The following is a 12,569-nucleotide window of genomic DNA, read 5'->3' as shown; positions in this document are numbered from 1 at the left end:
GAGCCGAAGACAGAGGCTTTACCCACTGAGCCACCCAGACGCCCCACTTTTTTTTTAAGATTTTTATTTATTTATTTTGACAGAGATCACAGGAGACAGAGAGGCAGGCAGAAAGAGAGAGAGAGAATCAGGTTCCCTGCTGAGCAGAGAGCCCGATGCGGGACTCGATCCCAGGACCCTGAGATCAGGACCTGAGCCGAAGGCAGCGGCTTAACCCACTGAGCCACCCGGGCGCCCCCAAAAAAATCATCTCATTTGTCAAATTTAGGCCTCTGTTAACTTGTTCATCATCACTGTGCCTCCAGTGTGACATAAGATCTGGAACTCTTAACCATTCCACCATCAATGCCATTCTAGTCTTTGACTTTGAACCCATGTGTTTATTTCACGATAGCCTTGGTAGTCTGAGCTTGAAGCAGAGCCCCTGTTAATTACTACCTCATCAATGTCCCGCTGGCCAAATCTCAAACCAGGGCCTCTGGCCAAATCTCAAACCAGGGCCTCTGTAAATGTCCCACCAGCTCTTGTCTTCTGATCTGACTTTGAATTTCAGATTCTGTTCATTTGTGATCAGTGCCCCTTTGCTTCAGCAAGCATTCCAACCATGAGGACCCTCAGTCCTGACGTTGAATCTGGGCCTCCATTAATTATTTTGCCATTATTTGTCTATTTATTTTATTTATTTATTTTTTATTTTTTATTTTTTAAGATTTTATTTATTTACTTGAGAGAGAGAAAGTGAGAGAGAGCATGAACGAGGAGAAGGTCAGAGAGAGAAGCAGACTCCCCGTGGAGCTGGGAGCCCGATGTGGGACTCGATCCCGGGACTCCAGGATCATGACCTGAGCCGAAGGCAGTCGTCTAACCAACTGAGCCACCCAGGCGTCCCTGTCTATTTATTTTAAAGATTTTATTTATTCATTTGACAGCATACAGAAGCAGGGCATGCAGAGGGGACAGAGAGAAGGAGAAGCAGACTCCCAGCTAAGCAAGGAGCCTGATGCGAGGCTCGATCCCAGGACCCCGGGATCATGACCTGAACCGAAGGCAGATGTTTAACCAACTGAACTACCCAGGTGCCCCAGTTATTTTACCATTGAGCCTGTGTGGTCCAAACGTCAGGCCAGTCCTCTGTAACTAACTGGTCTACTGTCACTGTCTCTTGTCTAACCTCAAATCTGGGCATCTCTTAATGTTTCCTTCACCAGTGCCTCTCTGGTAGGACCCCAAATGCAGACACTTATAACTTTGCCACCATCGGTCCTGGGCCTCTGTTTTTTAGGTTTTTTTTTTTTTTTTAAAGATTTTATTTATTTATTTGTCAGAGAGAGCACAGGCAGGGGGAGAAGCAGGCTGCCCGCTGAGCAGAGAGCCCAGAGAGGGCTCAATCCTAGGACCCTGGGATCACAACCTGAGCCAAAGGCAGACACTTAATCAACTCAGTCACCCAAGCATCCCTGGTTTTCCTTTGAACTTGAGTCTTTTTAACTCTTCCCCCATCAGTGCTACAGAGGTCTGAACTCTGAGACTCTATTTATAATTCCACCATCAATAATTCTTTGTCCAGGGCGCCTGGGTGGCTCAGTGGGTTAAAGCCTCTGCCTTCAGCTCGGGTCATGATCCCAGAGTCCTGGGATTGAGCCCCACATCGGGCTCTCTGCTCAGCACGGAGCCTGCTTCTCCCCTCTCTCTGCCTGCCTCTCTGTCTACTTGTGATCTGTCTGTCAAATAAATAAATAAGGTCTTTAAAAATAATAATAATAATTCTTTGTCCTTGAATCCAGGCTTCAGTTAACTGAATATCACTGCACCTCAGGTCTGAAACCTGAGCCTCCATGGGCTTTCCCACACTCACTGCTCCTCTCACTTGACTTCAAGAAACTGTACCACTCTGTACCCCTATGATCTTACCTCAAACCCTGGCCTCTAATTACTATTTTCCTATAATTGCTCCTTCGATCTGACCTTGAACCTAGGACACTGGTAACACTTGTAGCATCAGTTGCCCTCTAGGCAGACCTCAGAAATCATGTCTGTTAACTATTCTATCACTTCCCTTCTTCTGTGACATTGAACCTGAGCTTTTTTCAACTATTCCAACATCAATATCCCTCTAGTCTTATTTGGAATGGAAATTCTGCTGACTACTCTTTGGTCCAACTGAATCTGGGCCTCTAATTAATACCCACCATCACTGGCTTTTTGCTCTAACTGGGCCTTTTGGAACTCTAGAACCATCAAGGCATCTCTGGTCCGACCTCAGATCCAGACTCTGGGGATCCCTGCATGGCTCAGTGGGTTAAGAGTCTGCCTTCACCTCAGATCATGATCTCACGGTCCCAGGATCAAGTCCCACATCGGGCTCCCTGCTCAGTGGGGATTCTGCTTCTCCCTCTGCCTACCTCTCCCCACCCGACAAATAAAAATTAAAATCTTTTTAAAAAATCCAGACTCTGTTAGCTTCTACTCCATCAAGACCTCCTTTTTTAAGATTTTTTTTTATTTTTTTAAAGATTTTACTTATTTGTCAGAGAGAGAGAGAACCCAGGAGGAGTAGCAGGCACAGGGAGAGGCAGGCTCCCCACTGAGCAAAGAGCCTGATGTGGAGCTCAGTCCCAGGACTGTGGGATCATGACCTCAGGATATTTAACCAACTGAGGCCCCCAGGTGTCCAAAGATTTTATTTTTTTAATGTAATCTTTATACCCAACATGGGACTCAAACTTAGAACCCTGAGATCAAGAGTTGCATGCTGTACTGACTGAGCCCACTAGGCCATTCAGGTGACCCAAGACCTCCTTTGATTTAAATTCTCACATGGGGGGTGCCTGGGTGGCTCAGTGGGTTAAAGCCTCTGCCTTCAGCTCAGGTCATAATCCCAGGGTCCTGGGATCGAGCTCAGCATCGGGCTCTCTGATCAATGGGGAGCCTGCTTCCCTCTCTTTCTGCCTGCCTCTCTGTCTACTTGTTCTCTCTCTCTGTCAAATAAATAAATAAAATCTTTTTTAAAAAGAATTTATTTATTTATTTATTTGACAGAGAGATCACAAATAGGCAGAGAGGCAGGCAGAGAGAGAGGAGGAAGCAGGCTCCCCGCTGAGTAGAGAGCCCAATGTGGGACTCGATCCCAGGACCCCAAAATCACGACCTGAGCCAAAGGCAGAGGTTTAACCCACTGAGCCACCCAGGCGCCCAATAAATACAATCTTTTTTAAAAAATTAAAAAATATATAAATTCTCACATGGGTGTCTCTCAACTAATCCAACATGACAGGCTTCTCAACCAACTAAACCCCAGAGCTTTTAGTAGCTGTTCCATTACTGGTGCCCATCTGCCCTGACCTCAAACACAGACCTCTATATATAAACTGTTCCATCGTCATCAACCCTCAACATCAAGGCTGCCCAATCTGGTTTCAAACTATTCCAAGGTCCCACCTCTCTGGTGTCACCTTCTCTCTTAACGATTCTATCATTAGTGCCCTTTCTGGTCTACCTTCAAAACAAGGGTCTCTATTAAATATCCTACCATCACTGCTCCTCTTGCATGACCTTGAACCTGAGCTTTCCTTTCATATTCTACCCAAAAGACCACTCCAATCTCAAACCCAGATCTCTGTTAACTCTTCATCCAAAAACGCCACACTGGTGGCCCCTGCACTTCCTTTTAACTATTCAACCTGCAGTCCTTGCTCAACTGACTTGGAATGTAGGCCATTTTAACCCTTAAGCCACAATGGTCCACTGGTCTGACCTCAGACCTGGTCCGTTGCTAACCACTACGACATCAATGTCCTCCTCATATGTTCTCAAGCCAGGATTTATCTATCTCTCTCTTTTTAAAAAGATTTTATTTATTTATTTGACAGAGAGATCACAAGTAGACAGAGAGAGAGAGGGAAGCAGGCTCCCTGCTGAGCAGAAGGCCCGATGCAGGGCTCAATCCCAGGACCCTGAGATCCTGACCTGAGCTGAAGGCAGAGGCTTAACCTACTGAGCCATCCAGGTGCCTCATGCCAGGATCTCTTTTATTGTCGTTCTATCTTCAATGTCATCCTGGTCCCTAATCAAAGCTCTCCCACTGTCCTTGTTCTGTTGTCTGTCTGATTCTCAACCAGGACTCATTTACTCTTCTATATTCAAATATCTACTAGTCTAAAATTATCCAACACAGCTATTTAATGATGCCCAAATCCCTCCATTCCAGACCTCGCCCTGAACTCAGTCCTTCGCTCAATTTACCACCCTCAACTCCCCTCTGGTTAGACCTCAGACCTGATCCTCTGGTAACTACTGTGTTACCGATTCCCTGCGGGTCTGTCATTGAGCTTGTACAGTTCTCTTCCAACACCAGTGCCCTTTGAACCTAAACTCCAACCCCAGGCTCTGCTAAATATTTTCCTTTTTTAAAATTTTTAAAAAGATTTTATTTATTCATTTGACAGAGAGTAGGAGAGCACAAGCAAGGGGAATGGCAGGCAGAGGGAGAGGGAGAAGCAGACTCCCCACTGAGCAGGGAGCCCGATGTGGGGCTCAATCCCAGTACCCCAGGATCATGAACCAAGCCAAAGGCAGACACTTAACGACTGAGCCACCCAGGCTGCTGCTAAATATTTTAGAATCTATTCCCCTTTGGACTAAACTCAAACCCATAGATGTATTCAATTGTTCCCATCCCTATCTCTCTGGCCTGACCCTAAAACAGGGCTTCTGTTAAGCATTACACCCTGAATGTTTCTCTAGTCAGAGTTCAAGCATTTGCCAACTGTTCTAACATCAATATCTCGCAGCCTCAATACTCAAACTGTTCTGTTCGAACTGTTGATTAATTGCAAACTAATTAAAAATCCCAGCCCCTCCTACCTTGACCTCAAACCTGGGTCTCTTTATCCCACCATCAGTGACCTTCTGATCTGTTATTGAACCCTGTGTACTCACTCTTCTACCATCAATGCTCCCTCTTACCTGACTTTGAACCACGTCCCTGTTAATTTGTGCACTGTCAATTCCCCTCTGGTGGTGTTGCCTTTCACTGGTAAGGCTAGGACTATTATTAATGCTCCCTTGGCCTGAGCTCAGACAAGGGCTTTTGTTAGTAACTTCGCCATCAATACTCTGTTGTTTTAGAGCGCTGACCCTGACACATGTTAACTAGTCCATCATCCATGCCCCGTTTTCTGACCTTAAACTTGGACTGTCACTAAATTAAGTCTTTCAACATCTGTGCCCTTTTGGTGAGATTTCAAACCCAGCTCATGGTAAACATCCTGGCAATGGTAGCCTTCTGGGCTGAACTCATATATAGCAGAGAAGAGGAACACCTACTAAACTTATAAGGACTTCAGAGTGGTCACTACTGGTGAAATACAGCCTACGGCCAGATATAATGGGGCAAGAGGTTATGATGTGGGCTTAAGTGTTCACAAAAATAAATGGGGACTTGGGGTACCTGGGTGGCTCAGTCATTAAGCATCTGCCTTTGGTTCAGGTCATGATCCTGGGGTCCTGGTGTCGAGTCCCACATTGGGCTCCCTGCTCAGCAGAGAATCTGTGTCTCCCTCTGCCCCTCCCTTCCCCCTGCTCATGCACGTATGCAACTTCTCTCTCTCACTCGCCTTCTCCCAAACAAATAAATAAAACCTTTAAAAAAAACAATAATAATAAATGGGGACTCTAGTGGAGGCACGGACTGGGATATAGACACCCTCACGATCCCTTCCTGACTTGGTGTGAGCCAGGGAATCTCTACAACCCAGTCTGTGTGACCCACAGGTGTCCACACTCCGGTCTGTGTGACCCTGGGAGGTCCATCCCCCAATATGTATGTATCCAGAAGTGTCCACATTCCAGTTTCTGTGACCTGAAAAGTGTTAACACTCCGGTCTATGTAACCCCAGAAACGCTCACAGTATGGTCTGTGTGACACCAGGAGTGTGTGTATACCCAGTCTGTCTGACGCCCATGTTTCCAGACTGCACGCTGCAGGACTCAGTGGGAGTCCACATCCCAGCCTGTGTTATCTCAAGTGGGCAGACACCCCAGTCCAGGGGACTCTCAGAGTGTCCAGACTCCTGTGTGACCCCAGGAGTTTCACACTCCACTGACAAAGGAGAGAAGGAATGAATAGACAAATAGCCTTTCATTTCTGCTGCTGATAATTAGATAAACGTAGATTCCAATAAGTTTTTATAAACACTTACAGGTACTTGTAAGCTAAATTAAAAACAGGAGATAGAGGGACGCCTGGGTGGCTCAGTGGGTTAAAGCCTCTGCCTTCAACTCAGGTCATGGTCTCAGGGTCCTGGGATCGAGCCCCACATCAAGCTCTCTGCTAAGCAGGGAGCCTGCTCCCCCCTCCCAACCTGCCTCTCTGCCTATTTGTGATCTCTCTCCCTCTGTCAAATAAATAAATAAAATCCTTAAAAAAAAAAAAAAACAGGAGATAGAACTTCCAAATCACTTGAAAAAAACGATTCTATAACAAAAAGTAGACCACTAAGGAAATACCAAGGAAGCATGAAAAGTGCTGAAAACAGGGCACCTGGCCTACTCAGCTGGTGGAACGTGCAACTCTTGATCTTGGGGTCGTGAGCTCAAGCCCCCGTTAGGCATATTTGCTTCTTCTAAAAAGTTTAAAATTTGGGGGGGGGGCACGTGGGTGGCTCAGTCAGTTAAGTGTCTGCCTTCGGCTCAGGTCATGATCCCAGGGTCCTGTGATCGAGTCCCACATCGGGCTCCTGGCTCAGCAGAAAACTGCTTCTCCCTCTTCCTCTGCTGCTCCCTCTGCTTGTGCTCATTCTCTCTCCCCCCGACACATAAATAAATAAAATCTTTTAAGAAATTTAAAAAGTTAAATAAGATCTAAATCTTATTTAGATTTAGATGAATGATTCAGAAAGATTTTTTCAATGATAAATACAAAAATGAGAAAAAAGTAGTTGCGATATACATTCAAGATAAAATCGAGGGAAAAAGCAGTAAACACACTAAAAGGACCCTTTTTATACATCAGGGGCATGCTCAGTTGAAAACACAACAGTCACGAATTTCTGTAGTCCACATAACAGAGAACAAGCCTTTAGCTAAAGGAACAGAAGACAGCCAACAGGATCCTTGCCAACTCCTTCACAGGGCTGGGACAAGCACAGCAGTGTTCACACCAGACATTAAAAAATGGAATAGGCATCTAAATTAGGTTTAGCAGGTAATGGAGGGAAATCGAGGAAGTGGACACATGGTCTACCCGTTTTCCCAGCGCTGGGCCCAAGGACGGATACTTTTGCAGCCTTGATTGTTGTCCCTTGTGGTGAATATGAGGCCACAGGTACCATGTGGAAGGATCCTATTAGATCTTGACAACCCTAGGTCCATCTTCAGGTGCTTAGTCAATGGGAGAAATCACTGATGGTCACATTCCATCCCCAGGCTCAGCTGAGTAAAAAAGACAGGCACTACCCAATTACCCAACCACAGGAAACCCTCGGGTTACTAGAAGGAGGAAAAAAAAATTATTCTGTGATGTCCTTTAAATCGAAGGACCTCTGTTCTGATCGGCCTGTAGAGATAGAGATGCACTAGTACAAATCAAAATTCCCCAACGAAGGTAAATCTTGGGCAAATGAGACTCGCTTAATGGTTTGATTTCATAAAAATAATCACGCTTTCTCTGATTATCGATGGTTGGTGTAATACAAGTAGGCATTTTGTTTTAGTTGGGTTTGTTTTTTTCCTAAATGGAGACAGGTTCACGGATCAAACAAGCTAGTCCTCCTCCATTTAATGGAAGATGAGGAAAAACTGAAGACTTGACCGGGTCTGGGGCGGGGGGTTCATTTCTGAGAGGCGCCTCTTGTGTGACTGGCTGGCGTGGATGTTAGCTGCTGGCCCGGGGTGTACCTCGTTTCTCTCCCCCGCACCCTCCCTTCCTCCAGAACTCTCTTTCTCATGTAGCTTTTCCAATAGGAGAGCCTGGACTTCTTGACATATTGGCTGGGCTCGATTTGGAGGAGGGAACGGGAGAGAGAGAGAAAGCAAGCAAACAACCAAGGGAGAGCGTTCACCTAACTGCTGCAGTCTTTTTTTATAAACTAACGGCAGCGATGCTATCCCATCATTTCTGCCATTTTCTCTTTGTTAGAAACCAGTCAGGTAATTCAGGCCACACTCACGGGGACGGGGTTGGGGGAGGGGGGAATCACACAAAGGCAGGAACACCAGGAAGCTGGGATCTTTGGGGACCATCTTTGAAACTGCCTGCCACATTGCCCCTAAGGTATGTGAGACCCCAGACAAATATGTGTTTGCAGGATCTGTCTGTACAATGGGAAGAAGAAATGCATTATAAAGTCATGGGTCCATATGCGGAAGTGTGATTTATTGAGGAAGATTTAGAACAAAGTAGGGAAGAGGCACTTAGGTATTTGTTTCTTGTCTGCCCAAAGCACCTGAAAAACCCTCAGTGTCCAGGCTCTACGTCTTCCTGTTCTGGTGCAGGAACAAACTCCTCATGTCCTTTACTGCCAAATGTGCCTAAAAAGGAAAAGCAACCAGTTTTTCACTTCTATGTAGAGAAGAAGCCAGTTTTTCACCTCTTTCTGCATTTGCTTTCCGCAAATGTCATTTTTATGACTCACCTAGAGTACTCACAACGTTGCAGACAGCAGGCGTTGGAGGGTTCTCTTCCCCACACCAGGCAGTCCTCTGTGACCCCAGCTGGGTGTCCTACGATTTAACTCAATTCTGGCTCACTTCCCCAGGCTAAGGGTTCAATCCCACAAGACCATCCTCCCTACAATAACTTGAGATGCCAGTCACAAGTGGCAGGTCTCCCGATTACCCACAATTGCAGTCAGATTTGGCTCTAACTCAGAGGTTCCCACCACACCTTCCTCGGTTTTTTATTAACTTGCTAGAGCAGTTCACAGAACTCAGGGGAACACTGACTTAACATTTACCAGTTTATTACAGAACACGATAAAGGATACAGATAAACAGCCAGATGAAGAGATACATGGAAGCCTGTCTGGGAGGGTCCCAAGCAAAGGAGCTTCTAGAATTTCCTGGGGATTTGGGGTGCATCACCCTCTCGGTGTGGCTGTGTTCACCAACTTGGAATCCCTCTGAACCCCACGCTATTGGGATTTTGATGGAGGCTTCCTCACACGCGCATGGTCCGTCATTAACTCCATTTCCAGCCCCTCTCCCTTCTCTAGAGAACAGGAGAGATGAGGCTGGAAAAGCTTCTTTTTTATTTTTTATTTTTTATTTTTTTTAAAGATTTTATTTATTTATTTGTCAGAGAGAGAGAGCGAGCGAGAGCGAGCACAGGCAGACAGAGTGGAAGGCAGAGTCAGAGGGAGAAGCAGGCTCCCCGCAGAGCAAGGAGCCAGATGTGGGACTCGATCCCAGGACGCTGGGATCATGACCTGAGCCGAAGGCAGCTGCTCAACCAACTGAGCCACCCAGGTGTCCCATGGAAAAGCTTCTTTTTTAAAAAAAAAATATTTATTTATTTATTTGACACAGAGAGAGAGATCACAAGTAGGCAGAGAAGCAGGCAGAGAGAGAGATGGGGAAGCAGGCTCCCTGCTGAGCAGAGAGCCAGATGCGGGGGCTCGATCCCAGGACCCTGAGATCATGACCATAACCTTAAGGCAGAGACTTTAACCCACTGAGCCACCCAAGTGCCCCGTTGGAAAAGCTTCTGATGATGCTTTGGCCTTTCTGGTGACCAGCCTCCACTCTGGAACCATCCAGGAGACCCCCAGAGTCACCTCAATGGGATAAAAGGTGTTCCTAGTGCTCTTATCACTTAGGAAATTACAAAGGTTTCAGGGGCTCTGTGTCGGGAACAAGGAGCAGAGACCAATCTGTGTTTCCTATTATCACACAGTACCACGGCTCTTTAGAACTCGTCTGTACTGGAAAAACCTAGATATTTTTACCTCGTCAGGTCCCTACACCGTTTATTTAACACTGGTCACATCCTCCTCGTGACATTGCATTATCCACTGGGCTGCCCATAAATACTGGCTTCCAGAGACGACTCCTACAGGAGGGGTCCCCGTGCTTTGTCAACAGGGACCGCAAAAGCAAGTCTTCTGTCCAGTACGCAGGAAAACGTAGACAGTCCTGCATTTTCTGGTCATGTTACATTTACTGTTTGGAATTTTATGGCAAAAATATAAAAACACACATCTTCTAACCATGTCTTCTCTTGAATTCTTTAAACAATAATCACTGCATTCCTAGAATGAAATCTACAGTTGGACCCCTGCCTTCCACACTCCCACCACTGGTGGGGCAGAGAGGCAAGGGGCCCATGGCAATGAGAAGAGTAGTCCTGTTTGTACCAAGAATGTCCATTCCTCGGGCGCCTGGATGGTTCAGTTGGTGAAGTGGCTGCCTTCCGCTCAGGTCATGATCCCCAGGGTCCTGAGATCGAGCTGCGCTTCAGGTTCCCAGCTCTGTGGGGAGTCGGTTTCTCCCTCTCCCTCCACCCCCCCCCTGCTTGTACCCCCCCTCTCTCTCAAATGAAAAAATAAAGGCTTAAAAAAAAAAAGAACCAAAGTTCAATCAGGGCATCTGTCTGCCCCCATACCTAAGGTCAAGGGGAAGAGCATCTCCAATAAAGAGAAATGGGGATCAGGGTCCGCACGGGTCCTGGTCCAGACCTGGGCCGCCTCATTCAAATGGTGCTCCTGGCTCCGGCCAGTCCCAGCCACCAGAGGGGGTTTTAGACCACTTTGAGGAAGGCATTCAAAGCAGGGGGCACCCTGCGGCTCAGGGACCAGAGCAGGGGTCCTCCTTGCCCTGCCTGGGAGGCATGTCAAATTTACATGTCAAATACAAAAACTCCATATCATCCTGCTTTAGGAAACTATTAACGTTAACGTGTTCTCTATTAGAGAGGTAGTTTTGAAACGCATGCAGGAATTCTTTAATATTCCTTCACTCAAGTGACATTACTTAATCCCCCTTCCCTGGAGAGTGGGCCAGACTCAGTGTCTCATTTCTCATGAACAGACTTTGGTTCGGTGACAGCGTGTAGCTTCTAACAGTAGCTCATAAAAGGCATCCGTTGTTCCCGCAGGCTCTATTGTGCTCACTCTCTCTCTTTCTCCCCCTTGTCACCTGCTCTAGGGGAAGACAGACACCTTATTGCAAGGACATATCAAGAATCCGTATGGAGAGGCCCGTGGTAAGGAACTGAGGATACCCGCCAACAGTCAAGGGAATAAACTTGAAAGCAGATCCCCCTGGGCAAACGAGCCTTTCAGTGAGACCCCGAGCCGCCATTCTGGCTGAAACCTCCAGAGAGAGCTGGAGGGGGAACCACCCAGCTAAGACAGTCCTGGACTCCAGGCCTTGGAAAATGTGGATGATAATAAATTGTTGTCGTTTTAAGTCACTAAGTGTTGGCGGGGGGTGAGTTGTTCCACAGCAAAAGGTAGCTGGGACAAATGTTATTGGTTAAAAAGGTTCGATTAACACTCTGTAAATTACGTCTCCAGTTCACAGGTGGGATGAAGTAGAGGAAACAGGAGGAATATATTGGCCCTTCTCACAAGGAAAGATCTTCATGTGTATGTCTGTTAACTATTGGGCGCCTGGGTGGCTCAGCTGGTTACGCCACCACCTTCAGCTCAGGGCATGATCTCAGGGTTCTGGCATCAAATCCCACGTTGGGCTCCCTGCGTAGCAGGGAGTCTGCTTCTCCCTCTGACCCTCTCCCCTTTCATCCTCTCTCTCTCTCTCTCTCTCCAATAAGTAAGATCTTTAAATAAAATTAAAAAATAAGTTTGTCAACTGTTACCATTTATATAAATGTTGTGCTAAAAACTGTTGTATCATTCTTAGCCCCCACCACCAAAGAGCTATTGAATAGTTGTTATTCACTGTGAGTTGTTGGATATATTTAGAAATATGAAACTGCATTAAGAGACTATATTTAAGTTATAATTAAAGCTTGCAAAGAGTTTATTCTTGTTTTCCTTCCAGCTAATCTGGATAAGTGTTTGTTTACATTTTTGTACAGAGGTTGCTTTCCAAAGACATGCTTGAAGATGCAGCAGAGTTCTTAACCAGCTTAGTGAATAAGGCAGGGCCATGAGATGTTAGGAGCTGGGATCCCTGAGCCAAGGATTGGAGGGTTTTAGATATCACTGCTTCCAACAATCACCTCCCAGGGCTAGGATGAGACAAACAACATGTCTGGAGTGCAGAATTATTTTTTTATTCTTATTTTTTTGAGATTTTGTTTTTAAGTAATCTCTACACCCATCGTGGAGTTCGAACTCACAACCCTGAGATCAGCATCACAAGCTTCACCAACTGAGCCGGCCAGGCGCCCCTAGAGTACAGAATTTAAGGAGACACTTCAACTAATGAGTGAATAAGCGAGAGGTGGTCTGTCCCTGTGGTGGAATAGTATTCAGCCGTAAATAAGAATGAAGTAATAATGCGGGTGCTTGGGTGGCTCAGTGGGTTAAACCTCTGCCTTCGGCTCAGGTCATGATCTCAGGGTCCTGGGATCAAGTCCCACATCGGGCTCTCTGTTCAGCAGGGAG

The 12,569-nt window shown here is 46.3% G+C and overlaps 1 protein-coding gene across 4 annotated transcripts in view; it reads left to right on the top strand.

Annotated features, from left to right (window-relative positions):
- The window catches only part of WDR13 (WD repeat domain 13), a 22,863-nt gene extending 11,157 nt beyond the window's left edge, over positions 1–11,706 (top strand). The window contains exons 11-12 of one of the 4 annotated variants that reach the window (XM_059384829.1): positions 11,143–11,200; positions 11,514–11,706. In XM_059384829.1, the coding sequence (XP_059240812.1) occupies positions 11,143–11,200; positions 11,514–11,534 (79 nt within the window). In that variant the 3' untranslated portion in view covers positions 11,535–11,706. Of the gene's footprint in view, positions 1–11,142; positions 11,415–11,513 lie in introns of those variants that run through there. The other 3 variants (XM_059384832.1, XM_059384833.1, XM_059384830.1) reach the window with 3 other exon arrangements.
- The last annotated feature ends 863 nt before the right edge of the window (positions 11,707–12,569 follow it).

The sequence above is a fragment of the Mustela nigripes genome, chromosome X (genome assembly GCF_022355385.1).
Source record: "Mustela nigripes isolate SB6536 chromosome X, MUSNIG.SB6536, whole genome shotgun sequence".
In the NCBI taxonomy this organism is placed as follows: Eukaryota; Metazoa; Chordata; class Mammalia; order Carnivora; family Mustelidae; genus Mustela; species Mustela nigripes.
The sequence above is the reverse complement of the archived record's forward strand: the minus strand, read 5'-3'. Positions and strand labels throughout refer to the sequence as shown.